The 27,860-nt window shown below is 52.6% G+C and overlaps 1 protein-coding gene across 6 annotated transcripts; it reads right to left on the bottom strand.

Moving 5' to 3' along the window:
• Positions 1–1,306: 1,306 nt before the first annotated feature.
• On the bottom strand, positions 1,307–25,027 carry SYNDIG1L (synapse differentiation inducing 1 like). 6 transcript variants are annotated; one of them, XR_005602099.1, is made up of 6 exons: positions 19,048–19,092; positions 11,994–12,452; positions 10,621–10,758; positions 7,308–9,064; positions 4,997–5,055; positions 1,307–1,611 (listed from the first exon to the last, which is right to left on the bottom strand). XR_005602099.1 is itself a non-coding variant. In XM_039553291.1 (5 exons), the coding sequence occupies exons 1-5, from the start codon at positions 19,075–19,077 to the stop codon at positions 1,602–1,604; spliced, it is 696 nt and encodes a 231-aa protein (XP_039409225.1). In that variant the 5' UTR covers positions 19,078–19,092; the 3' UTR covers positions 1,307–1,601. The 6 variants fall into 6 exon arrangements, 5 of the variants coding, with proteins under 5 accessions (XP_039409225.1, XP_010391125.1, XP_039409222.1 ...); XM_039553291.1 differs by lacking the exon at positions 7,308–9,064; XM_010392823.4 differs by lacking the exons at positions 1,307–1,611; positions 4,997–5,055; positions 19,048–19,092 and adding an exon at positions 24,903–25,027 and having other exon boundaries at positions 6,420–9,064.
• Positions 25,028–27,860: the final 2,833 nt, after the last annotated feature.

The raw sequence follows: 27,860 nt of genomic DNA, 5'->3' as shown, positions 1-27,860 counted from the left end.
TGGTGATGGTGGGATGTCAACACCACCCATCCACTCCAGCATGCCCTCTGTGGTCCCAGAGGAGGGGTTCTGGGGTGCTGGGTGCTCTGGGAAGGGAGGCACATAAGGAGCAGTGAGCTGCCAAGCAGTGCTGTGTGCTGCTGCAGAGAGCCCTGGGCTCTGTGTCAGCAAGTAATTGAAGTAATTAGCTGCCAGGGAGGACTCATCCATGAACTCCTCTAAGGGAGTGAGCTGGTAATTACTCCAGAGAGATTACCTATGTCTCCAAATTTATGGAGGCTGGAGATAGCTGCTTTCAGCAGCAGTGGTGGTTGCAGCAGCAGCTGTGAAAATGGGTGCAAGACCCCCAGAGTGTTCCCTTCCTTGCCTGAGTCAAGGGAAGCAGCAGGGAGGGGGAGTTTTCTGTCAGTGGATGCCAACATGGGCCCTATTTGGGTGGCCCTGAGACTGGGGCATACTGTGCCTGACAGCAGGGCTGGGGCATCCAGCATGGCACAGCATAAGGGGTGGTGGTCAGCTGCTGCTGGAGGCAGGTGGGCATCAGGAGAGCCTGCTGGGAGCCTCTGTGGTGTGGCCCAGTGCTCTGCAGGGTGAAGGAATGGCATCTCCTGCTCAACATCACCCAACTCTCCCTGAACAGGGAGTGCTGCATGCATCACACCTGAGCAGTTGCAGGATGAATCTCTTCTGGGTACTGGGCTCCACAGCCCTTTGCAAGACATTTTAGAAGCCCTCGTGAAGAGATCTAGGTGTAATGTTTTTTCCTGCCCTTAGCTGGATGCCTAGGTGGGGCATGGTGGGAAAATAATACTCATTCCCCTCCCTATGCCTTGATGGCAGTGGGCCATGTCAGGTCACTGCCAGTTGGCACCACCTAAATGGTGGCTGCTTGTTAGTTATTGATGTCATTTGTGGCTGAGCAGAGGTGGGGGAGGATTGTAGCACTTGATTTGTACATGTCATGCTGCTCTCACACTGAGCTGGTCATGGGAGATGAGTTTGAGGCAGCCTCTGCTGCTCCATGTCATGCTGCCAGGCACTGAATGGTGCATCTCTCCCTTTGTACCCAGGCAGTGAGGTTTAGCTCAGGTGTCACCTAAACTACCTCACAGACAGGTGCTTATAAATACTGACCCCAGAAAAGATGAAAATTAAAAGGTGACTGAAAAGCAGAGGCTGGGGGCCTGCAAAGTACTTGGGGACCTTTCTCTTACCTGTAATTTAGGGCTTGGCTCTGCCCTGCCACTAAGGCATCCATGTGCATCTGTGGAAGGTGGGCAGTGTAGTACAGCAGAGCCTGCCCAGGTGCTGTGGGAATCATTTATTATGCCCAAGCAAAGCTTTGGGGCACTTAGCTGATACATGTTATCTCAAGCATAGCTTTGCCTCCAGATTTTGCACAAGCAGCTGGTTGGTGCAAAGAGCAATAGCGCTGGTCTTAAAAACACATCAAGGTGGCAGAAGGGTTGCATTTCACATGATAGCTCCTGTGCTTTGCTGGGATCATCAGAGTGAAGAAGTAGCAGCAGCAGGAAGATAGAAAAGCCAGAGCCACCATTCAAAACTGCTCACAAGCTGACAAGCATAGCAGCAATTCATTATCAAGAATATCTGTGTGGAGAGGGGAAAAAAAGATGAGAAGCAAAAGAGGAAAGAAAGGGATTGTTTCATCATTCCCCTGCATAATTCCCTCATAGGTCCAGACTACAAGCAACTAGTGCTGCCAACCTGATTCAGTTGTTCAAACAATCATTTTACTCCTGTGCCCCAGGGGTATTTGTGGGGAACCATCTGCCTCTGTCCCAGCAGGTTATGCCAGCCACTGCCAGGTCCTGTCCCCTGTTCTTCTACCACCTGCTCTGCCTCCTTTCCATTAAAATTCATCTCATGTGCTGTGGCTGAAAATGTCTTCTGGAGTCCAGCTGTGGCCTATCAGTGCCCTGCCATTATGCTTCATGAATATTTTTTTGCTGAACCAATTAACCGAACATCAGATCTGCCTTCTTCATGTTGGAGCAATGGCTCAGGTCTTTCCCTGGTTGCTGCCAGCTGAGGACCTCCCTGCCTGCTGCAGCAATTCCTGCTGACAACCCCTCATCATATTTCCCTGTATTTCATCCCATCTCCACCATTCCTTGCCTTCAAGGTAGCCCAGTTTCTTGACTCTTCTGTATTTCATAACCCTCCTAATTTGTCTCATTAGCAAATGACACTAAGGTACCCCTCTTTCCTATGCCACCTTGCTAGTGAAAATATGGAAGATCAATCTTCATAGAGATCCTTAAGGATCTTGCCCTCCAGCCCAACTGATCTTCTAAAATGTCAACAGCTCATTAATACCTGTCTTAGCTTTCTTGGACCAGCCCCCATCTGATAACTCTTGGTGCAGTTCTTGGTCAGCAGTTTGGCCAAGCTCCAGAGGCAGTGTTCCCAGCCTTTCCTCTTCTAGAAAACAAGTAAGCTGATGTGTAATGCTATTTTAGCACAGTCAACACCTGGAAAATACTGGTGTTTTGGAGAAAGTGCTCAGGTACGAAAGTACTTCAGGAAGGAAAACTTCCCTTTTTCAAAACTTCCCTTTTTCCAGCCTAATACTGTCAAGAGTTTGGTGCCTATGCCTGGACTTTGATATACTACTTTGAGCATGGCATTTCAACAGATATTGCACTTACTTGCATTTCATTTTTCCTCCCCTGGCATCTTCCTTTACTGATCTCCTAATCCCTTTTCCATCACTTCAGTAACTGTAGTGCTGAAAAAGGTAGGAGAGCTGTGGCAGGATGAACACCTCCTGACAAACACAGGTGCTTGAGAATAAAGTTATATCTTCGTGGCACTTCTGTAACTGTGTGAGTCTGGGCAGGGAGCCTGCCTGGGTGGCAGGAGGGACCCCTTGCCCATTGGGCTGTCCCTCAGCTCTCCATGCCAGAAGGCAAACTCTGTCTGCACTCTGACTTCTGTGAGACACTGGGATTGATCCTGCCTGACATTTTGATTAAGCAACAAGATTTGTTTAAAAATGAAATCAGCAAATACTGAAAAGGATTAAAAACTGGTTAAGCATTGAGTCTCCAAAAGTAAAGAAGGAGCAGTTGCAGAGCGGGGGCATTTCTGCTGGGAAACCTTCAGAGGATGGGAGCAAGTTGAGCACAGCTGTGCAGCCAGAAAAGCTCCTGAGCAGAAATGGGCAGGAATGGGGCAGGGTGGGAGGAGAAGAGAGGCCCTTTCACTGCTGCCCCCATCCCATCCTGCTCTCTGGCATGGCTGGAGGGGTGGCATTAGCTTCTCTGCTCAGGGGAGCTTGGCCTGAGGGGAGTTCCTGCTGATTTTGGGTGGGGAGACACAGGCCCTGTCTGGCCTAGGAACTCCTAAGTTGGGTGCTTCTGACACTTGTTAGTCTTGAGTCTCCAAAGCTTCTGAAGTACTATTAGTGAGAATATCTAAATTGCATCTTTAAGATACACCTCCTAAAGGGCATTTCTGGTCCATCTTCCTTGTTTCTGAGATTCAGCCCAGACACCTAGAGCAAAACCAGGGTCAGCTCAGAGGAGCAGCACACCTGCAGATGTGGTCCCCAAATGTCCCTGTGCCTGGACACCACCAGGACAAGGAGTGGAGCAGTGGAGAGGGGGCTGTATTGGGGTATAGTCCCTTGGCACCACAAAGGATAGGTGAGCAGTGGAGGGTGGTGCCAGCACCTCCAGTCACGCTCACTAACCAAGCCCTCCAGTGGCATCACAGCAAGCCCTGTGGCTCACCAGTGACCATGGAGACAGCATATGCCTTGTCCCCAGCACGGTGTCTGTACCTAGTGCACCGTCTGCTTTTGACACCACATGTCCCCTTGCCCTGTGGGGACAGCTTGACCCCAGGAATGTGTTCTGGCACGTGTGGCTACCAGAGTCTGTGGAAGAATGAGCTGGTGCCTGTGTGTATGGTGAGAGGAGAGGTAATGAAGCTCCTGATTTCCCAGCAGCTGATGTCTGCCTGAGTGATGGCTCTTAATTGGCTTCTCCTGTCAGCCCCAGGAGAGATGGCATTGCCACAGGCTGTGCCTCCCTATGCTCTCTCCACTGCAGGCTGCTTTTGGGGAGCAAAGAGGAAAAGATAAACTAGGTGAAGAGATGCACTGCTACATGATTTTTAAAGGTTTTTTTGGACAGAAATAAAAATTTGCCCTGTCTCAGATAATTAGCTATTTCCTTACTGGATTACTGTGAAGGGAAAACACTGACTATGCAATTAAGTGAGCCAAAAGACTTGCTCTGCTTTTATTTCCCCGTGTCTCTTTTCTCATCATCCTCCAGAGGAGAGATGGGGGTGAAATAAAGGCATTTCTACTCTACCAGCGTGGTTGCAATCCCACCCCACTGATGGGTGCTGGTGAGAACAACAAGTCGTGGCTTTGCCTCTGCAAGTGGCTTTGTCTTCCCTGGGAGTGAGAGTGCTGGGAGTGCAGCAGGAGGGACACCCCACATCCTGCTCTGGTAGTTTCCACATCACCCACCTTGGGACTGACCCCAAGGAGGGGCAGGTTGGCTGGGGGTGTGTGGGAGGACCAGTGTCCTAGTGGATGCTATTGGCTAGGGACAGTGTCCCACAGCGGTCTTGAGTCCCCCACAAACCACACCAGTTTCTTTCCCCTTCTCCATCCTCTCACCTCATCCCTGTGGGAAGAGGAGTGAGATCCAGCGTGGCCCCATCCCAGCATCCCCCATCACCACTTCCCAGCTCCTATTTGTAGCCAGTGAGCCTGTTTTGGCACACCACAGCACTTGCCGAGGGGCGAGCAGTGGGAGCAGAGCAGGTGACAGCTCAGATGTATTGATTGCTCAGATCTGTGCTGAGGTGCTGGTGCTTTTTTCCTCAGCAGCTTTCTTCCTGGCTGCATCCCAGAAGGAGGTAGGATTCAAAGGCCACCCCCACCCTTGGCGCAGCCTCCATCCACCCTGTCCTTAGCTGCTTCTGAAGAGAAAGGCCTGCAGGAAGTGCTCACCTTGATGCTGTGGAGGTTACAAAAGGAGCTGGAGCTGGAAGACAACGTGTTTTCCACTGCTGTGAAAAGAAACAAAATCCCAATACACCTCAGACAGTGCTGCTCTGAGCTCCTGGCTGAGCAAGGAGCATCTCCAAAGCAGAGGAGGGATGGAGGGGATATTCAACTAGTCCAGGGAGTGGGGCTGGCTTGGTCCCCAAGTTCTCGTCCTAACAGCAAGGAGGGTATCTGGGACACCTGATCATGCACTTTCTTGCAACCCAAAAGCCACAGAATGTGTGAAACAAGAGAGGGGTGTTTGTGCACAGATTTGGGGAAGGGGGCAGGGAGTGGGCTTTCTTGTGACTTTCTGTGTCTGTCTCTCAGTGTCACTGGGTTAGGACGAAGGCTGGCAGTACTGGTGGGGCAGCTGAGCCAGGGCATGGGCATTTGGGGAGCAGTGGGCAGGAGAGTGATGGTACAGGGTTGCTGAGGCCAGGAGGCTGAAGGACCGTGCCTGTGCTGAGGGTGCCAGACAGCACCTGTGTTCACAGGGACAGGTACCTGCAGCCATCTGGTGGAGAACTTGGTTACAAACAGATGTCCTAACAAATTACTCATGAATGGAGAAGAGGGAGTTGTTCTGCCATGTCGTGGAACTCTTCAGTACCACTTGCAATTATTTTAGAAAGCTCTGGGATGCAGAGACGGACAGCAGGTTGTGGTGTACAGCCTTATAGGTCATCACTGTTTTACCAATCCTCCTCCACCACCATCTCAGAGAACCCCAAAGCCTCCCTCATTAGCCACCAGAGATCTCACTTCGTCACCACCCCTCTACACAGACACAGATAATCTCTGCGCCTTCTGCCCTTTGCAGACACAGATAATCTCTGCGCCTTCTGCCCACAGCAGTGACCTGCCAGGATCCCTGCTTCTCCTTTCTGGGCTAGACCTGTTGCCAGGCCAGAACTTGAGTCTATTCCTCCTTCCCCCGAAATTTTTGAGTATCCCTTGTGGGATCTGGACCATTACAGAGCTGTGCTGCAGAGCTGAGGGTCCTGGTTGGGAGAAGGACCCCTTCTCTGGGAGAACAAGAGGAAGGGGATGAAGAGTCACCTCTTCCACACTCACTGGTAGAGTTTAGTTTAACATTACTTTTTTTTAAGCTCAATCAAATTTCTGGAGCTTGAACCTTCCCTGACTGCTGTGTCTTGTTGCCTTTTTGCTTCCCTCCCTTCTGCTTTGGCAGCTACAGCAGACACTGTGAGTCTGTAATAAGTTATTCAGCAGTGATCATGCTCTTCCTCGGATTTCAATTTCCACATGTTTCCCTTCAGGCTGTTTCCAACTAATTTCTCCATTTGCATAATGCCCCCCTTAGGGATGCTCTGGCACAGCCCCTTCTCCCCCCCCCTTTGACAAGTTCATCAGAGATTCAAGCTATTAGTGGAAAACACTTTAATTCTGTCAGCCCTTTAGCCCGGTCCTTCCCCATGCATCTCCAATTAAAAAAAGACAAAGAAGCAGTTTGGGGTTCAGAGGGATGGAATGCCCACAGGAAATGGGCTGAGGACTGCTGGACCCCCCACCCTTGGAAGCCCCTGGAGGGAACCAACTGGAATAATTACAAATTCAGAAGCAAATGCTGTATCTTATTGTACATTCTGGTCTAGCGGCCCAAATAATTTTGCCTAGACCAGAATCAGCAGTGGTCCCCCACCCCGGCCCCCAGCTGGGGGTGCTTGAAGGGGAGAGATAAGGAGGGATTTAGCTGGGACAGCACTGAGCTGGGGGGTGGTGGGGCTGGTCACCCCTGCTGCAGATGCACCCTCTGGCATCCCCTCTCCTGAAATAATGCTCTTGCTTGGTTATTTGGAGGGATGGACATCCAGGAAGGCTGAGCACATGCAGGAGAGGGGAATGAAAACCGTCATATGGATGCTGGGTGAGCATGCCCCATATTACTCCTCTCTAGGCCACCTTGTCTCTTTTGGGCATACCAGCCCTTCCCTGCAAATTCTGCCTCTGTGTCTGCTCTCAGAAGCAAGGTCTGCTTATTTCCTCCTGATGTTTGAATTCTTCTTTGCTCTCTTCAAGCACATTTATACTCCTACTACACAGAGATGCTCCGGTCTCTTTTTCTCCCTAATTCTTGTCCAACTACATAGGGAAAAAAAAGCCTACACCACCATCCTGCTCTCAGTGGTAGTTGCCCACTGAAATACATCTCCCTCCATGATACACAGACACCAGCTAGATTATAACTTCCTTCAGGAATAGCATAAATACCTCCACGTTTAAGTGAGCACAGCACTGTTGTGAAGCTCACCTCTTTGATAGCCAGCTCCACGTTCTTATAAAAAGAGTCTTTACTCCTGCTTTTTTTATTACCTCTTCCATGTTAAAAAACATAACGGGAACTTCCAGACCAGCTTCTGTACAGGTCTCTGATGTGCTTCTCTCTTTTATGGCTCAAGTACAACGGCAATCGCAGACGTTAACATGCTTCTTTAGGATGAAATGTACATTTGAATGACACCCAGCTGGAGGAACATGCTGCATCCCTTGCAAAGCTGGCTGCAGCCTGCCCAGAAACTCTGGGAAAGAGGTGAGGGATGCCCAGAGCCTGCCCACAGGCTCCTGCGCAGGGGGGAAAGAGGCAACAGGGGAGCCAGGGAGAGGAAGGATGGTCAAAGGTGGATGCTGGAGAGTGGGGGGTGAGGCATGGCTTAATGCCAGCCCTTTGGGGCAACCATTGCCTTCATACCCACCTATGAAGCATTTAGTGTGCTGCTGACAGTATACGAATAAGCAAAAGTAAGAAGTATGGGGGGGATGTTTGGTATTTCCTTGTTACCAGAGGCTTTTGGATGGATGGAGATACCTCTCTCCAAGGCATGGGAAGGAGTGTGTTGAGGTCACCCCATGTCTCAGGCTCCTTCCACGTCTCATCTGGATCTTGTCCCCTCACAAACAGCACTCTCACCCCAGACTCTGCAGGTTTTGTCAGCCTTTTCTTTCCATCCCTCTTTGTGTGCAGGGCCCTGACCTAGTGCAAGGAGCAGAATCCTTCAGGCCACCACCCCTCCCAGGACACTTCTTAGGCAGAGGTTTCCATTACAAATCTTGAAGTCCCAGCACTCTGGGACCCTTATGAGGGCTCTGACTTGGGATCATCATGGCAGTCACTATTAACACAGAGAAAACCTTGCTGTCTTTACCAGCTTGCATCAACAACGGGAGAGATGGCATGCAACCACCAGCCTGCCTTTCTCCTTGTTTCTGATTTGGGATAGACCAGCAACTGGGATCTTCTGTGGATCAGGGGTCTGTTTGCAGAGGGATACAGAGAGCATGCCCCTTGGTCTTGTCCATGCTCTGTCCTCCTACTTCACTGCAGCTGAGGGGTCAGGCCACCCCATGGCACTGAAGTGAGAATGTTGTCCCCATCACAGGAGTCTGGAGACCCCACCAGGACTCCAGCCTCCCAGAAGAAGCAGCAGTCCCCTGGCACCATATCCCCTCTTCTCCCTGTGTGTGCCCTTCATGGGCCAAGCCTGGGCAATGGGTCTCCCAGCTGCAGGGCTGAGAAGGGAAGATGTAGCCCCAGATGGGGGTGGTCGCACCAGCCCAGCAGCAGCATGCAGTTTCTCTCCTGCACATCTTCCACCAGGCAAATGTGCTCCTCCTTGTCCCAGCAGCCAGGCTGGTGCTCAATTCCCTGTTGTTAGATGGTTGCACCTCACAGCCTCAGGGAGAACAGGGGTCTACTGTTTGTCTGCAAGGAGAAAGAACCTGCACAGGACATCCATGCCAGGGCCCTGCTGTGCAAGCAGCCCTTGCAGGCACTGGTGCTCTGTGCTCCACAGGAAAGCTCGGTCCCAGTAGCATCAGTGGCCAGGGATGGCTGTGACATGCAGGTGGCAGCTACACGTGGCCCCCTTTCGAGAGATAAGCAATCAGTGCTACCACCACCCCGATGTACACTCCTGTGCCAATGGTTATGGAGAGCGCAGCAAGGAAGAGAGCTCGGCGGGAAGCTGAACTGGCCAGATGAAAATCTCCTTTGGAGACAGCCTTGCTGGTCTGGAAGGAGAAGAAATGTTTGTTGCTCACAGCTGTACCAACCTGGCCTTTAACCAGCATGCAGTTGTTTCATTACTGAGTCAGTGCTTCTTCTCTGGCCACTGCATCCCACGGAGGCTGGGAACAGACAGCAAGGTGTCTGTCAGACTGGGAGGGCTCAGAACAGCAGTGCCACCTGCACACATTTCCCTGTGGATTTAGCCTCCAAGGGAAGCATGGGCTTCAGCTACTTGTCTGAAAGCACCCATCTGGGCACTCAGCCAGAGCTGTGGGTGGGTGGCTGGACCCTTGTAAGACCTCAGTGCATGGGGTGGTGGCTGTGCGGTACTGACCACATACCAGTGACCCTATACAGAGATGTAATGAGTACTGCCTAGGCTCAGGGAGCTGACTCTGGATGGCATGTTCTGTTGGTCCATCTGTGCTGCCACCTGATTCCTGCATGAGGTTTTCAGCTGAAGCCTATTTGCTCTTGAAGGGCTGATGAAACCAGCAGTGGAGACAGAACTCCATCTCTCTAGAAGAGGATGGCAACTTCCAGCTTCTCTGAGTGCTCAGGGCATATTCCAAGCTGGTCTTTTTATTACCTATTACTTGAGTTCAGGTTGCCATGTGGGTATCAATGTACTCACTGTGCAGACACCAAACAAAGAAATGGTCCTTCCCTCAGTGAGTGAACAAAGGGGGTAGTTATAGCAAATGGAGCTAGATATAAATTGCCCCACGTACATCATCACGTGGAGAGTGCACTATGTGGAAAAATGTGAAATCAACTCACCAGCTCTGTGCCAGGCACTCATGTAATATATTTTTCCATTTCTGTTCCTATCCTCTTGATTTAACTTCTTAATGCCTCCCCCCATCTATTCTTGGTGCGGCACCATCCATGCAAATGTGGAGTAAATCCCCTGGCTCTGCATCATTATTCTGGGTCAACTGAAATGTAAGTGAGCCCAGGCTCTGGGCTAAGCCCTCAAGAAAGCAGCAGCTCCTCTGAGCTGCTGCAGCCTGAGGGCCATTCCCTCTCCGGCCTCTACCAGCTTGGCATTGGCTCCCACAGGTTAGCCAATGTGCATCAGAAACAAGTGCAAGAGAGGAGCTGTAGTGTGATATGGACACCAAGCTCCTCTTTGCATCCAGACTCCAGAGCAGCCTGGCTCCTGTGGCATGAGGTGCCTCAGTCTGGGTCATGGTGTAGAACTTTCACATTACTGGAGAATGGGAGGACAGGTGGGAAAAAGCCATTTTCCTGAACCTGGTTGGAGGAGAAGCTGGGCAAGGGGCCAAGAGGAGCCCCAGTTCCCTAAATAACAGCCAAAAATCCCAAAGGAAAAGCCTGACTCCAGTAGCCCACAACAAAACTGGAGGGGTTGCAACCCTACAACAATTGTGGAGACATCCAGGAGCACCCTTTGTCTCAGCCCTCAGAGTTATGGCTGTGGCACAGAGATGAGCCTTAGATTCAGAAAGGTGCTGATCACCTCCAGGGCCGCTGTGGCTTTCAGGGCCCTTGCTTTAGCACTTGGCACATGCAGGCAAGCAAAGGGATTCCTTACCCCTTGGGAGAAGTAGAAGGCAGCAATCCCCAGGGGCCAGAAGCAGCACAGCATGGAGAAAAGAGCCAAGCCCAAGTGGTCCCGGGGGGGAAGCATCAGGAAATGATCCTCACTTTCGCTGTCGCTGGAGGAGTCGCTCTGCAAAACCAGATGGATTCAGCACATGCCCACCTCCCCGTGCCGCTCTGCAGGCTGCATCTCAGCACCTCGCCTCCCAGCTCCCACTCCCTCCTGGTCCCGTCACGTATTCTCATACAATTCCCACTGGCAAATTCAACGAGTAAATTTCAAAAATATTTTAGACTCTTCAGCATGGTTTCATGAGGAACAACATAGCTCAGCAAATTCAAGAGTGGAATGGATTCTCGGCTCCCTGCCAGAGCAAATGCTGGGGGTCTGGGATTTCCCTGCATTAGAGAGAGTCTTAAACTGAAATATCTTCAGCTTTGGCAGAACTGACTGTTTGTCAGCTTGAACAAACTTAAACAAAGTGACTTATCCCCATTAGAGACTAGCAGATCAATATCCTGCTAAACTAATTTAGGAAGTGAGGGAAAGCATTTGAAGTGGATCCTACCTTGCAGGGGCAGCATGCCCTGTCCCCTTAGTGAGTCACTGCCAGTGGCTGTGCCGAGCCCTCTTGCCTTTGGGCACTGCTGGGTAGCCTCAGAACACCCTGCAAGTGATGTGCCTTGGTGGGGAAGGGATGCAGAGGTGGGGACATCCCTGCTGCCATCTGAACAGGCTACATCACCAACACCAAATGTAGCAGAGCTGTGCTGGGTCATCAGGCATCAGCTCCAGCGAGCTCTGGGACCCTCTCCCACTTCTCAAGATCCTGGGTGGTATTTCCCAGCCTTGGCACCACTGCTCAAGCCATAGTGGGGGACAGTGCAGCAATGAGGCTGCTTTGTCAGCTTCATTCTTCCTGTGCAGGATTCATCCTGTCTTTATATATATAAAGCTTTCTCTCAGCTGCTGCCATCAGGCATGTGAATTTTGCTGTTATGCAAAAATTGCTGTTTCTCTTTAGCTCAAGTGCCACAGCAGCAGCAGGCTGCCCTTGTCAAAGCATCCCCATTTCCCAAGGGTCCCGCAGAGACCCACCTCCCTTTTATTCTCAGCAGCAGGCAGCCAGGCTGCTCTTAGGGAAGCTGACCTCCTTCTGAGGTCAGCAGTGAGGAAAAAGGAGCAGAAATGATAAGGAGGAAGAAGAAATACTGGGTGAACAGGGAGGCTGGTGAGGCAGGAGATGGTGGGATTTGGGGGGGAGTTCTGGGTAAAGAAGGGAGAATAAATTATCAAGAATTTGAGGCAATGTCCAGAAAGAATGACCACAGGAGTTTAGTGCCATCCCACCTGTCCAAGCTCACCTCATACTCCTGGAGCTCCTCTTCCTCCACTTCATAGGAAACAGTTTGGATGCGGATGTCACTCTCTACCAGGCAAGACCCTTGTGCCTCATGCCCTTCAGGAGCTTCGGATGGAGCTTCTTTGCTTTCTGTAAACGTGGTCTCACAGCTTTCCATTTTGCTGTCCTTGGCCTTGAGAGCAGTCTCATCCTTCACAAGGATGAAACTGGGGCCATACAAAGCTTCAACAGCCAGCTGCAGGGAACTGGCATCCAGCAACTGGTGAGTCCTGGCACTGCCAGTGTTTTGGAATATGTAGGAATACAGTTTCCCTTGGCAGCGATGACTGGGGTAATCCTGGCTGTGATGCTGGTGGTAAGAATAGCTGCTGCGAAGGTGTCCATTGGATTTGGCCAAGAGTGGGTTTTGAAGCTCACGTACGCTTTCCATGCTGCCGGTGGTGGTTCTGGTGGGGAGATCCTGCAGGAGAAGAGGGGATAGGAGGAAGTAGGCTGTTATTTTGGCAAGGTAAGGGAGCAGAAAAGCCTCTCACCCATGCAGAGCCAAAGTTGAGAGGGTAGCGGGAACAGAAAAATTCTGCAATACTGGAGAAAACAAGAACCCTCCCCACCTCTGCACAGATTGAATGCTATCTCCCCAGCTGGTAGCAAGATAAGGATGCACCCCTGCAACAAGGTTATCTGATTCCGGCTGGATTAAGATGAGGATTTGCTGTATCTATAATGCATTTTAAGTTGGCTGTATGCAGCCTGACGGGAAAGGACCTACTGCATCTTTTCTGCTGGTTCATAATGTGTGCTGTGATGAAGACTGACAGCACAGAAGTAGATAAGAGACTGACAACCACTCGAGGGGCCTCCCTGACCTCCCAAAGCAGAGGGTCGCACGGTGGATTATATCCCTCTGGACATTACACATGCACCTAACTGGCTTTCAGGTGCACAGGAAGTCCTCTAGGACTCATCCAAGGCTGAGCTGGGGCTGAGGCAAGTGCAGTGAGCCACAAAGGGAAGCCAGGGGGCTGCTGTGAGGACATGGAGGTGGTGTTTAGGCTGGGGTGGGAGTGTTGGATGCTCAGCCAGCTGTGAGGAGGAACAGAAGGATGTGGAGATTAAAGGGCAGACTCTGTGGGGTTTGGTCCACTTTGAAATGATGAAATTTTAAGTAAATGATCCATCACATCAAAGCGCTGTTTAAACCAGCTCCATCCCTGGGTACAGTAGCAGCCAGCCAGCCTTGGCTCTGGGCCACCAGCTTCAGAAAATGCTGAGTCCAAATGGGATCCTCAGATACAAAGGTCAATGTGGGTTTCTTCCTCAGGGAAATTCACTCCCTCTCCCTTCCTCCATTTCAGAGTACTGAAACCTTGTGCTGCTCTTATTATTTTTTTCCCCATTAAAATTTCTGAGATGAAATATTTCCACCCCTTTCCTTCAGAGGAGCATTTACTATTTTGGCTTCCCAACCCACCTTGGAACAAAGAAAAAGTACAGTGAAATAGCAGCGTTCCCAGAAGAGAGAAACAATTACTTTTCCCTCTTCACTACCTGAGCCCCAGGTTTTACAGTCTCTCTAGCATTTTCCCAGCTCCCAGACCATGCCACCTTATTGCCTTGCAACCCCAAATGTTCCTGTCCTCCTCAGAGACCTCGGTCACTGACTCCTCGGCAGGATGCTGTGTAGCAGGGTCACACTTCCTCCTGCTATAAGAATCCCTGAGGTGCACTAGGTTTTCTGATAGACACCATATCACCTTGGCTTTAAATCTCAAGAAGGAAATATAAACAAAGAAATAGAAGACTTTAGAGAGCGTAAAGCCCAAGCACTCCTGTTTCCTTTGCCAAACCCTGCCACATCATGCAGGTTTGGGAGCTGTGCAGGGTTTTAAAGGGACCTGTCCGTTGGCTTTGTTCTGGCAGTGGTCATCATATTTTGGAAATCTGCTCAGGAAAATGGAACTGTTCAAAAGCCCTCTCGTGATGCTAAAACTCTGTGCATTTTGGTGAATGCTCTTCACTTCTCCCTTCCCAAAATCATTCCCTGCCTTCTGCAGTCTCCCACCTTTCTAATAAAGACTGTAATGGCTCATGCAGCAGATGGTCATTAAGTATTTTCAAAATATTTAAGGGAGATCCATATTTGTAGCAAAAGGGTTTTTTTTTTTCCTGCACAGACACAGAGAAGCTCAAAGCTACATTCCAGTTATTAGGCAAGGAAACCACAATCCTTTTCTTTGCTTACCTTAACGTGCAAATTAGATTTCTAATAATATAACTTAATTTTTAACAAAACAGTAAGGAGAGACTAGTCACCAAATGTCATTTGAGAGCAGCAGCCAAAGCAGAAGCCCAGTGCTAGTGAGAGAAAATTGACATTTTTGGTACAGCATCCATGCCTCATCTCAAGAAATTATTCTGGCAGCAAGCTAGGGTAGGAAGGAATGGGATCTTGCTGGGAACTGCTGAAGGGATTCATTTCCAAATGTGTTCAGAAACACCAGCAGATGGACTGCAGGCAGGCTGCTGGCCACTGGGCAGCAGGTGCTGCCTGTGTGGAAGTTGCTGTGCTTGTCACTTTGGGTCCTCAGCAACAGGCTGGAGAAGGAGCAGAGCTGCACAGAAAAAGCTGCACATTCACAGCAGCAAGCGCTGGGAAACACAGCGTGGGAGGGGGAAAGAAGGGAAGGAGCTGGGAGGAATTGGAAACCTAAAAGGCAGTTTGGGAGGTGCCAGGGAACCAGTGTGGGAAGAGTGCATCTATGCAGCTGGACTGATGCTGGACATGGACTCTGTTGAGTCCCAAAGGATGCTACAGGGGCTGGTAGGAGTTGTCTCACTGACCTGGGCTGTGGGGGAGAGGCAGGCAGGGCTCGCAGGCAGCAAGCATCCTAGGGTGAACATACCTTGGAAGAGTAACAGTGTGGGTAGAAAAAGAAATCACAGGAAAAAACTCCTGAAGTGTGGAGAAGTCTGTGAATGTGGGCTGGGCAGGGCTGAGGCTTCATCCCAGGGGAGCAGGATGAGCTCGAGCCTCTCTGGTCCCTCAAACTGTCCTGGAGCTGCCCTTAGAGCAGAGCCAGGATCTTGGAGCTGCTGCATGAAGCGTGGGCACAGGGCAGGGCTACAGCTAGAAGGATTTAGTCTGTGCTACTCTTGTACCCTCTGGAATTATAAAAGATTTACCTGTACTAAAGTCTCTTTTCCTTGCTGCCTTCCACTCTTGGGAGCTGGGGCTGATGCTCTCCCTGGGAGCAAGATGTGGTACTAACAGATCTGCAGGGACAAGGGGAAAAGTGCAGAAGAAGATCTTACAGTGCTTCTGATGAATAAGCACAGGAGCCACCAGCTGTAGCCTTAGTGCCCAGTCCTGGCACTTGTCAGCAGTGGAGAAGGGACAACAAGGGCCAGTGTCACAACATGCTTACAGCAGTGTGCTCAGCCCTGCTGGAAAGCAGCCAGGCTGAAACCTTCCTCTCCACTAACTGATGTCCCAGTACCAGAGGGATTAGAGATGCTTCCCACTCCTCAGTCACCAAGACCAGCACATCGCATAGAGACCATGTACCGAATGGTCTGGGTTTGCAGGGGGAGACAAGGGCCATCAGGCCTCTAGAGATGGCATTAGCGAGGGAATGGCAGAGAGGGTGAGGACCAGCCCTGCACACACATGCACGGGGAAGGAGAGAGTCAGACCAGCCCTGCAGTTGTCCCCAAACCCCATTTGAGTTATCTGGATCCCACAGTGAATTTAGCCACACAGGGACTTAAAAAAGGAAGCCTGGTAGTAAAGCAAGCCTGGTGATAAAGAAAGCTTGTTAATAACCAAGATTGGGGAAAGAGGAATGAAGTCAGAAGATGAAAGCAAGAAAGCAGTAAAAGAGAAAATTGTCAAAGAGTGGTCACTCTGACCTGTTTACCAGCAAGACTGGATAGTCTGCATATCCATTAGCCCCATGGGGCTAGTCTGGGCAGCACTGGCAGCAGGTAATGGTGGTGAGATGCTGCTAGGTGCACAGGGAGGCACATACAAGCACATACAAACACACAAGCTCAACGTGGGCACACCTGGGAAGAGGCAGACTTCAGTGCCCTAGTTGAGCTGAACCATCGCTGCAGCTCTACTGCTGCCTGACAGCTGCTGGCTCCCTACCGAACTGCATCCCCCTGTGTGCGGCTGCTCCTGTAACCAGCTGGCTGAGCAGGGCCCCCCACGCTCCCCAGCCTACTTGCAGCAGTCCCCAGCAGAGTGGGAAATGCACAGCTGCGATGTGTACTCTCAGCTTCTTAAGGCGAGTACTGGGTAAAAGGAGCCAAAATAAGGCATGAAAATAAAGAGGTAGCAAATTTAGCTTCCTATTTCACAGATCTCACCTCCACACCACATCCCTTGAGGCAGTTCTCAGAGGGACCCTTGGCACAGATGCCGGCTATGATAAGCCAGTTAATGATGAATTAAGTAGCTGTTCCAGGAATCAATCATCATTTAATTGCCCTGTCAAGCAAACACTCTGCCTTGCTTCCCGGGCTCATTAGCAGGTTGTGGCTGTGATGCATGTCCCCAGACTCCCGAGTGAGAAGGTTAGCCCACCCTGGCGGAAGGCTTTCCCTTTCAGGACAGCACCAGGGGAGGTCGGTGCCCTGAGGTAGTGGTTGTACCATTGCACTGCCATGCCCTGGCTGGTCCGAGGGCAGGGGACAGTGTGAATGCCTGTTCCTGATCGAGCTGATGTTAAGCAGCACCATGGCCAGGTACAGCTGCCATAAGCCCCAGGACAGACGTGGACCCACTCCTGATGGAATAGGAAAGCATAGGAGATTTGTCTAGCACATGGCCCTGAGCCCAGACCCTCCTAGGAGCTCTCAGAAGGTGCTTTGGATCTTCTAAGCAGAGGCCCAAGTCCTGCCAGGACACAGTACCTCTGCCTCTGGGCAACCAAGCTTATGATTCTGCCCAAGAGAAAACCATCTCACAAAGGCTGCTGAGAAGCAAAGGCAGAGCTGCCTGGGCAGCTGTCATTTGGGGGGGATGGGGGAGGAGGGGGGGGTGACAGAAGGGCTGTGAAAGCTCATGGACAATGTGTCTGGCAGGAGTGGACCAAGCCCTCTCTCAGCCACAGGAGCCTGTGCAGCAGTATAGACACCTGGCATGTCTCAGCCCTGCGCCCTGCAGGGTGAACCACAGCTCAAGGGGAGAAGGAAGTGCTTTCATCAGCACCACAGACACGACTGCAGAAAGCAGTTTTGCTCCAGCCAACACTCAAGCCCTCCCATCGGTGCTTGTCTCCACACCACTGCTTCTGTCTTGGGCACAGCACCAGCATGCAGATTGAGAGGCTGTTCATCCCTGGGGTATGACAAAGCCTTCACCAGTCCTGGGAAAGGTTGCTGTGGCACAAGCATCAGGTGAGGTGGCCTTGGGGACGGAAAGGTCAGCGGGGTGATGTGAGGGAGGCAGGTCTCAATGTGGGGCAGGAAGGAAGGGTGGAGAGACATGACAGCCCCAATGGGGCTGGCAGAGATGGTACACAGAGAAACAAAAGAGCACAGTAGGGACAGCAGTGGGAAGGGAAATGGTGGGCAAGAAGCATGGGGCAGGGGAAGCACAGTGACATCTGAGCCAGAGAGCTGGACCCTGGCCACCGACATGGAGAAGGAAAGGACTATGAAGCTGCTGGAGGGGAAAGAGTTGGTGAGGACCAGGAGGGGAGGAAGAGGGTGACACAAAGCCTGTGGCCTTGGATTAGAGGGAGGATAGCTGAGGCATTTGTGATGTAGAGAATCTGATTCACACCTTTGATGCAGCTGGTTTGATAGAGCTGGAAAGGAGTGAATAAAGTGCTTGTTCTGATCTCCTGACAGGTGGAAAGCCAGTACCAAAGGGCTACTGGCTCCAACAGAGACAAAATTGCTCTGAGAATTGGGATATGATGGGCTGCTTTTCAAGGATCACAAGTCAAATTGGGCAATTTCCAGGTGGAAATCGAGTCTTTATTGTCTCTGATAAAAATGTTTCTCTGTGGCAGTGTTCTGACCCAGCCATGCTCAAAACTAAGGTGTTGCTCCTAATGCTAAGGAGCAGCAAATCCATCCCTGGGGGCTGTCAGGGAAGAGCCAGGCTGGTTTTGGAGAAGCCGTTCCAGGAACTCTACAAGGCTGGGGCTCCGCCACCACCCTGTCCCCAGCGCCTGTGGCAGCAATCTGGACACACTGCCCGTGCGCATCACATCAACAGGGGAGCAGTGGAAACTCCATTGCCTCCGAGCAGGCATCCCCAGAGCACCCAGCTTCACACCGGCAGTGCCTGCACACAGGCGCCGGCAGGGTGTTCGTGGCTGCCGCGTCCCCCGCCCCGGCAGCGTCCGGCGCTCGCCAGGCGGCCGCCAGGTGTCCCCGGCGCTCCGCGCAGCGCCCGCCGCGCACCGCACCGCACCGCCCCGCACAGCTCCGAACAGCTCCGCACAGTCCCGCACAGCCCCGCACCGCCCCGCACAGTTCCGCACCGCCCCGCACCGCTCCGCACCGCCACGCACCGCCCGCACAGCCCCGCACAGCCCCGCACCGCCCCGCACAGCCCTGCACAGCCCCGCACCGCCCCGCACAGCCCCGCACCGCCCCGCACAGCCCTGCACAGCCCCGCACCGCCCCGCACAGCCCGAACAGCCCCGCACCGCCCCGCACAGCCCCGCACCGCCCCGCACCGCCCGAACAGTCCCGCACAGCCCGGCACCGCCTGAACAGCCCCGCACAGCCCCGCACCGCCCCGCACTGCCCGAACAGCCCCGCACCGCTCCGGCCGTGGGGCCCGGCCGCTCCCCAACCCCGCCCGCCGCCGGCACTCGGAGCATCGCGGGGCCGGGACGGCGGCTGCGGGCAAAGCCTGGGCCCGGTGCCTGTATGTCCAGATCGCTGGGGGCGGCTACGGCGCCCCAACACCCCATGGCTGGCGCTGGCTCCTCTAGTGGGAGCACGGCGTCGGCCCGGGGTCCGAGCTCACCGAGCCTGCCGGGTGCACCTCGCCGTGCCCCTCAGGCACGAGAGATACGGGAAGGGCTCACCGAGCTGGTGATGCGGGATGGAGGCAGCATGGATGGTGATGGAAATAAAGCACATGGTGGTGTGGGTGGCTAGGTGTAAAATTAGCAGATTTGGACTCTCTCGGCATTCCTTTTTTTCAGCAGGAAACGCAAACAAGTAAATAAGGTGGCTGTCGGAAGTTTCTGCAGGCTGTCCTGTGTACATGGGATCAAGGGAGGAGAGGAGGCAGTGTAGGGGGGCTGCTCCCGGGACTGGCTCGGAGCTGGAGGGCAGCAGAGTGGCCGTGGGGTGCCCAACTGAGGCAGAGCAGACTGGGTGACCTGGCTGGCAGCACTGGGCCAGGGAAGGATCAGGGATGGGCAAGTTCGGGAGGTTCCAACAGCCACACTGGGACAGTCCTCTCAGCCTCAGAGCACTCCTGATGGGTTTGCACCCAACCAACCAGCAGCCCTGCAGCACCTTCAACAAAAAGCCCCAGTGAGAGGCTTTAAAAGGGCACATGACACCAAACAAAGCTGATGGATTGCTTTCACCAGAGGCTTCTTCACTTTCCTGTACGGGAACCCAGCAGGGTTGCTGGGAGGTAGTGGAGGTCAGGGCAATGACTCCCAGGCATGGAGGCTTGCTGGGACAGTCAGCATCTCCATCCCTTTGAGGCATCAGCCAGTGAAGACAGCTTTGGAGGCTGTTGGGCTCTCACTGCTTATCTCAGCCAAAAAATACCAGTCCAGGGTCAGGGGAGACTAATTCCCCTGCCTGCTACAACACCTAAATCACTGTCCTGGAGAAACATGAGCTCGGACTGGGTCTGGGCTTCTACCTCCTCTTCCTCAGCTCAGGACCACCCTAAGGAAGTACCCTAAGGCCGCTCTCTGGGGCGAGGGGCATTGGCATCTTGCCCTCAATGTAGAAAACCTACTTAAAAACATTCATACATACAGAGCCACTGAGAACCAAACTCCCCGACACCTGGGCTCCAATGCTTCCAGCACAGAGGCAGCCCAACAACCCCTGTCCTGAGACCAGCCTCCTTGCTCGGAGTGGCCAAAGAGACAAAAAGTATCCCACTGGACTGCTCACAGAGGTCCTTCAAGATGTGTTTACTATCAAGACGTTCTCTCTGCCACTGGAAGATTCACAGAAGCTCTTGCTGGCAGACTGTAATTTTGCTCATGGCCCATTTTCCTCTGCTAATGGCTACAGTCCTTGATTTCACATCAGGTTTTCTCCGTCACTATTTATACTCAGTATGGAAGTGAACACAGTGGTTATCCTAAATGGCTCCATGCTCTTCTCCAAGCAGGTACTTTCGTCCATACCCTTTTCTCCAGTCCCATCATCTCTACTTCAAGGCTCTTCTCCTGCCCATGAAGTCCCACAGGCCATTCATGGCTGCTGTTACCATGGGACCCTGCACCCTGTCCTCCCCACAGACCACTCTGAGAGCAGCAATACCCTGTGCTGGAGCAGACCTGTGCCTCATGCTCCCCTCCAGGACCAGCCCTGCTCCCCTTGGCCCTGCAGCCCAGCCTGGGACCATTTGCAGGTCTGCGCCCCAGGGATGATCTCCCTTCACCATCCGGGCACCCAGCACAGAAGTTGTCAGACAGGTGGGACTTGGCTTTCTTCCAGGTGAGAGACTTGCACCGTCAGAGACCAAAATGGGGACAGGGACATAGTGCTCAAGTTGGCAGCAGTTGTCGGGGTGACAGAAAGATGTCCTCCCCTTCACAGCTGTGGCTTGCTGATAGAGCAGCTTAGCCACAGCACCTAACTCCATCCTCACATCTCCCTGAAAATCCCCCTCTTATCTATTGAAGCTGGCAATGTAAAGCGTCTGTTAAGGACTGCTCGTTTGTCTCTGTTTAAAACCTATCCATACTCAGATGATTCATTAGCACCCTGAAGGCTCGAGCATGCCAGCACCCTGCTTTCCCCACTGCCCTGTTTATTTTATCCATGTCTCCCTTCCTTCAGCTCAGGGCTATTTCCACCTTGCTTACTGTGTTCTGATTCTCCTGGGGATTCACAAGGTTCCTCTGTAGTTCAGATGTTTAACTCATCTGGCAATGATGTGCTCTCTCTTTAAAAATGAACTTATGCTGTGGAGATGACACCTCTCCAACTTACTTTTCCAAACCCTAAGTTTCCAAAACCAGTGTGTATTTATCAGCAGTAAGCTGATTTCCTGGTCCAGCAAATAAGTGGATTGCTGTCTTCCCATCTGGCAAGCCCCAGATAAACTTCAAGGTGTTAAAATTATTACTTGGGTCAAAAGGTGCAATCCAAACCAGATGTTGAGAGTCTCTTTCCTATTCCAAAATTCCATACTGCCAAAGAATACTCAAGTGGAGATGTGCCCTCTGAGTTGGAGGAGGGACAGTTCACACTCGTTTATTCTATCGTCGGGAATATGGTGAGAGGAAAGGCAACAGCTTCCCCCAGCCATCCCACAACCCTTGTCCATCCCACAGTATCAGACTCCAGGATCATGCAGAGGATAGTGCTAATTTTTTTTCCATATAGTATGGAAACAGCTGTTGCAAAACAATGTCACATTTTCTTTTCCCTGACCTTGCCAATTGCCTTGCAGAGGCGCCCTCTGGGCTGCTCCTTCATTTGCTGTATGGATGCTTTTCCTTTCTTCCTGGCCCATTTCTCTTCCCAGGCCATGTCACCACCTCCCTGGGACAGGACTCAGGTTGCTTCTTGCACCCATCCAGAGTCATAGTGTGTTGAAAGAAGCAGCTGTGTGCTGGGTGAGCTGCACTGTTGGTCCTGTGTGGGCTGAGCGAGGACATTCTGCTCATGGTGTTTCCCTCCCAGCATGTCCCTGTTGTGTGGGACAAGCCTTAGCATCACCCTTTTGTCCTCCCCTGCCACCATGGAAGTCATGGAGAGCAGGAAGGATTTGCAGAGAAACCTCTGCCCAGCTCAGGAGCAGCACCAGAGTGGCTGTCACACGTGGCATCAAATCTCTGATGTGCCTTGGGCCAATTTTTCACACCAGCTGTTGAGCTTCCAGACATACAGCCTGGGGACAAATCCTGTGACCAGCTCTGGTTTTCAAAGTGTACCTGAAGGGTTTTACTCCAAAAGGAAGCTGGTTTAAGTGACACACCCAAAAAATACCGGGGATCATTGTAGCCTTCCCTTCCAGGTTGAGCAGTGTTTGGTTTGGTTTGCTGCCTTCTTCACTTGACAGAGAAAGAGCAACAGAAGGACAATTTGGAGGAAACCTGTAATGGATTATTTTTCCTTCTCTAGTGCTGTGCCATGGCCCTTCACTCAGAAAAGTCAATCATTTGCCCATGTCCATTTCGACAAATAGAGAAATTCTGTCTGAAAACCTTGCCTGAAATTACTACCCTGAAAGCAGCAATGGAGTTGCAGCTCCTGCAAGTGGTACCTGCCAATCACAGGCTCAGGTCGAGGGCTTTAGAAATTAGCCAGAAAAAGGGGGGCAGCAAGGGCAGAGCTTTGGATTACCTGGTGAAGTCAAAGATAGTCCTGGAAAGATGTGAGTACATCCTAACACAAGCAGAAGGCTGTGAGGGTGCCAGACAAACCAAAACGGCTTGAAGTGCCCATGCCCATGCCAGGGGCCCACAGACTGCTCTGCCATAAGCTCCTGGGCTGGGCAGGATTGGCCCCTTTGGGGCTTGCTCCAGGGAGCTTGTAGGTGATAGAGGGGGATTTTAATGGCCAACTTTTTGCCAAGTACTTGGTCACTTCCCTGCAATTGATGGTGATGTCTGCAGGCTGGGCTGAGGGCAGGAATGAGTTGGGTACCACGCAAAAGCAGGGATCTGCTGAACAAATTCACCGTGCTGGAGCTGCAGCAAATTACTCATTCTTTAATAATGGTGTTTATTACCTGCCTCTGATGGTGGTTCAGGGAGACGAACTGAAGTGGATTCAGGTCCCCAAAGCTTTAGCTCTGCCAGCCGCTTTTACGACACAAGAAACTTTTGCCAGAGAAATGCAGTCACTGCATTTTGACTTGGGTAATTTCTTCTCCTGACAATCTACAAAGTAACCAGCAACTATCCCTCAGAGACCAAAGCTATTTTTTTCCTTGCGTGTGGCAGGCAGGCTCAGACCCCACTTCTCTGGTTATCCCTGGTATTTATACAGCGCTACCTTCCTCCTGGGAAAAAGGTTTTTACTGGTGGCAGATCCCAAGCTAATGAAAAGGGAATTTATCTTTTTCAGAAGCAAAGGAAGCAGCCCAATAAAATGTGTTTTGGGAGAGCAGCATGGCTTTTGTGAAACCCGCAGCAGCTTCGGAGAAGGAATTATAAACAGGCACTGGGTAGAGACGGAAAGTGCTTCCCATTGAAACTCCTGAATGAGTGGCTTTTTCCACCAGACACAAAATGGGAGGGCATCCTCAGGGCTATAGGGAGATGGTGCTGCTCAGGGAAGCCGTGTCGTTGGCACAAGTCACGGCACCGTCAATAGCCAGATCTACCGAGGTCCCCGGACTGTTCCCCTGCCCAGCTGCATCCCGGGGATGCCCGGCAGTGGCGTGGCTGCCGCCGGCTGCTGAGGCTTCTCAGCAGAAGGAAAACCACCCCCAAACTTCAGCCGGCGGCTGAGCTGCCACCCGGGGAAGGAGTCCCGAAAGCAGGCTGGGTCCAAGGTGCCATTGCAATTGCTCCGACAGATCTGGCCTCCAAAACTTTGGTTGCAATCTTTACATTTTGGCCACGCCAGAGCCTCTGACGAGGTAATTTGTCCTGGTTTCTCCAGGTTGTAGCCTTTCATCTTTACGTCCCCCAACGTATTTTCTGACTCCCCTGGGGCGAACTCAGCCTCGGCGCGGGGCTGCCTTTCCCTGGGGACGTGCTGCCATCCCACTGGAGAAGCCTGGGGACGCTGGGGACGAGCTCCCGGACCCCCCGGGAACGCCGACCGCCCGGGCGCCAGCGGGGGTGCCCCCACCCGAGAGCTGTACGCGGGTCCTTACCTGCGTGTCGAGGAAGGGCTCACCCGCCAAGTTGGAGCACCGGCGGCAGGAGTGGAGAGGCGGCGGCTGGCATGACGGCGCCCGGCAGCGGCTCGGCGGCCCCGCCGCGGCCTGTGGCCGGGTGGGCTCCCGGCGGCCCTGCGGCGGGCCCGGCCGCGGCCGTGGGGAGCGGCGGGAGCGGCGGAGCCCCGGCCGGCGCCGGAGTGCGGCAGCGCAGAGCACCGCGCGGTGCCGGCGGGGAGCGGCGCAGCGCTCCGGCTGCGGCCGGACCGCGCTTCACCTCCGCGCCCGCAGAGCCGCGCTCGCCCGCTGCTGCGATCAGCGGCTCGAGGGCTGGCTAACGGGAGCCGTGCTGCGGCTCCCGACGTGACTGCTTCTCCCGCTGCTTCCGATAACACGGCACAAACTCTCTCCTTTCTCTTCGGATCGCTGCATTTCCCAGGGTACAGCCCTTCCCACTCCCCCAGCAAGGGAAAGACCCAGTGCCAGCGAGCAGAGTTTAAAGGAAAAGGATAAAAGCGATTTCTCGGTGCCCGAGCCGGTGCTGAGGGGACAGGTAGCCCGGCCTGAGGGCTGCACCCCAGGGACAGCCAGCTCGTTTGCTGGCTCAGTCGGGTATTTTTCTGCCCTGCTCCGTAAGGACCAGGGTGGAAGGCTGATCTGCCTCACACGTATCTGGGCACCACTCCGATCAGTGGAGTTAACCCGGGTTTGCACCAGCACAGCAAGAGTCAACACCACAGCCCCAACAGCCCATTCTTCCTGCGCCCATTTCCCCCCCACGCCCCCAAATGTCCCGGGGAGCCCGTGATGCTCCCTCACGCTCCGGCAGCTCCCTGAGCCCTGCACCGATGCCCTGCTATTCCTAAACTCCCTAGATGTCCCCCTAATAGTTTTCCCCACCTCAGGAGCACCCAGCACCGAGACGACTGTTGGCAGATACACACGCGGCTGGAGCCTGGTCTAGCGACAGCGACCTGCTTGAGCGGCAGAGAGCTGCCTGCCTTCACCCATCCTCTGTGCTGCTTTGCCAGGAGCAGTCCGTGACAGGCAGACTCAGGTGCGACCCACAGCCACCCGTGTCCACCAGCAACACTACCCAGCTGTCACCCTCCGCAGCCCACACTGAGGCTTCCTGGGGACCACGCTGTGTCTTCTCGGTACAATGCGACTTTCTGAAGGTCCAGGCTTGTCTCTAACACCTCCCAGCTTCTTCCAGGAGCTGAACTGACAGCTGATGGGCTATGTACCAGGGCAGCTGGGTCTCAAGGTCCCATTACCAGAGGGGCTGGGGCACTGGCTAGGGAAGGAGATGGGCAGGGCAGCCTCCCCTCTGCTCCAGCTCTCAGATAGCTGCACATCTTTCCAGTAGCAGCAGAGACACCCTTTTGCAAAGCTAAAAGGGCTGAATTATGTGGGCTAAGAACAGGACTGAAGCGTGTGTGTTCCCCAAAGAAGCAGTGACAGCTGGCCTGCTTTCCCTCCCTGGGGGTAATCTGTGTGTCCCACTGTTGGCAACTCCCAGCAGGTCTGGGGAGGATTTGAGCACAGAATGCCAACCCTGGGCTGGGGGCCTCAGCAGGGAAGCTGTCTTTGAGGATGTCAGCCAGAGCACAAAGGCTGCTGCTATGAACAGAGGGATCTCCAGGGAAAACAGGTCCCTGTGGCCAGACACAGCCAGCATAGCTTGAGGGGAATCTAAGAAGGAAATAGCTGTCCCTATGTCCCTAGGGAGTGGGACAGACAGGAAAGGGCTAGGGGTGCAGTAAAGGAAGTTTTGCATCTCTGCCATCCTAGGTTTGTCAATCCAGATTAGAAGAATCCTTTGGAAGCGGCCTCAGGATGTGACTTGGGACACAGGGACAGAGCAGATGACTTGTAGTGGTTCCTTCAGCCCTGAGAACTCCAACTCCAGCAAAGTCCCAGCAGGTGCGAAATAAAGCACTGGCTGTGTACACCTCAAGATACAGCGTGGGTGTGGGGTGAGCTGCAGCCCTGTGAGGAAGCAGAGGAGTCAGTGGGACTTGCTGTTGCATGGGTGGAAACAAACAGGTTTGGTGGCAATCGCCTTTCCCGAGTGAAAGTCCCCATAAGAGTCCTGCTCACGTCTTTGGGAGCTCATGGGGATGTGGTCACCACTGACTGCCTCATTCCCAGTCCTGCTGTTTGCCTCAGTTGTGAGATCCCATGCAGCTGTGTCCAGCCAGCATGGGGTAATTAAAGGCAAAGAGGCCTCATTCCACAAGGACAGCCTCTTGGCAGGGATGGAGGGGCTGTGGAGGTGTAGGGAAGCAAGACAGGCTCAAAACACCATTTCTCCCTGTCCTGGGGGAGCATGAAAGAAAAACTCAGTTGCTGGATGAAGCATCTTCATCCGTGGCCTGCCGAGGCCCAGAAAACTTCCTTGGCTTTACCACATGCAGAAGGCTGGGAGCATGGAGCACAGCTCACAGAGGTAACACTGCCACCATGGTGTGCATGGTCACCTCCACCACAGCTGTCCCTGCTCATCTCCGGCCAGCTCCTTCCATCAGCCGGGGATGGCCGCTCCATCCTTCACCAGAGCCACACATATCCCTGGCTTAATGTCCAGGTGCAGCAATTGCCTGGTGGGGCAGAGGATTAGCCCTCACCAACTTTTACAGATATGCTGCTTAGCAGCAGAGCTGCAGCACCGTTTCTCCTGTTTTAACAATGAGAAGGTGACATTAGCATCCCAAATCAAAGCCTCTTCGACCTTGAGCGGCTCTGAGAGAAATGTATGATACACAGATATGTACATGCTTGTGGAGGTACAGCGAAAACCAGCCTAAGTGATGTGGTTTGGGGCTTTGCTTTTATAACAGCAGCCATTCAGTCCAGATTAGAGACGGGCAGTGTCCCTGGGAGGTGACATGAGGCAAAAGGCTGTGTGACCTAGAAGAGTCAGCAAGAGATAAAACACTTCTGGGGCACTGAGGATAAGCTGCCAGTTGGAAACTTTCCTGCCCAGAAAAAGGGACAGACTCTGAAGGGAATGTAGCAAAATGTACAGAACCTCCCACTCCACAGAAACTTCTTGTTGTATTTATGCATCCTCTGGGATGAATGAAATGAAAATGGATATCAAAACAGCCCTTTGCTCTCAGCTGCAAGGGGGACTCTGTTGAGAATCCATCCAGCAGAAGGAAATGACATCTGATTACATTAAATATTAGCTGATGCACTATCCCATTGGACTTGTTATACAATCCAAATGATGCACCTCTTAAAAAAATAATTAGAAAAAATGTTGCTGGAGACATAAAATACAAGAGGAAAAGGCTGTACTTGTGTTTCAGGCCTGCCTGGCATGGGAAGGTGGGGTTTTGTTTTGATTATGTTCTCTAAAACATTAAAATCTGCCTGCCAATACGTTCTGAGCTTCACATGCTTCATTTAACTACAGACATAGCAACAGATAAATATGCCATGACAAATTTGGTAACACTACTTTATTGACGGCCAAAAAAACCCCGGATCACTCAAGACTAAAAGCCTGAACTCCTGCCAAACAATCACAAGCAAAGTGCTGAGATGAGAGACTTTGCGCCAGAAAGGGGCAGGCACTACTAAAATGCCCAATAGCTGGAAGGCCTCTGCAAAGGTGAGGGTTCAGCTGCAGAGCATCCTCAAAGAAACAGAAACAGAGAGTGAAAACACAATGAAAGGGAAACACACCACACCTGAGATGATTGGTCATTGCTGCTCAGGCGACTGTATCAGCAGGACCAGAGGACATCAGGAAGGACCCGCTTGTCAGAGGCACTCAGTACACTTTGTGCCGGTGAGGTGTGCGGGGGATTTGAAGTACATATTTATGGTGGCTGAGGGGAGCACCAA

This window comes from Corvus cornix, chromosome 5 (assembly GCF_000738735.6).
Source record: "Corvus cornix cornix isolate S_Up_H32 chromosome 5, ASM73873v5, whole genome shotgun sequence".
NCBI classification, from domain to species: Eukaryota; Metazoa; Chordata; class Aves; order Passeriformes; family Corvidae; genus Corvus; species Corvus cornix.
The sequence above is the reverse complement of the archived record's forward strand: the minus strand, read 5'-3'. Positions and strand labels throughout refer to the sequence as shown.

Coding starts and splice junctions, on each gene's coding strand:
- SYNDIG1L (XM_010392805.4), bottom strand. CDS start 19,077: ATGCTGCCTCCATCCCGCATCACCAGCTCG. Junction 12,453..19,047: donor CATCCCGCATCACCAGCTCG/GTGAGCCCTTCC, acceptor CTTCTCCTGCAG/GATCTCCCCACCAGAACCAC. Junction 10,759..11,993: donor AGGAGCTCCAGGAGTATGAG/GTGAGCTTGGAC, acceptor CTGGTTTTGCAG/AGCGACTCCTCCAGCGACAG.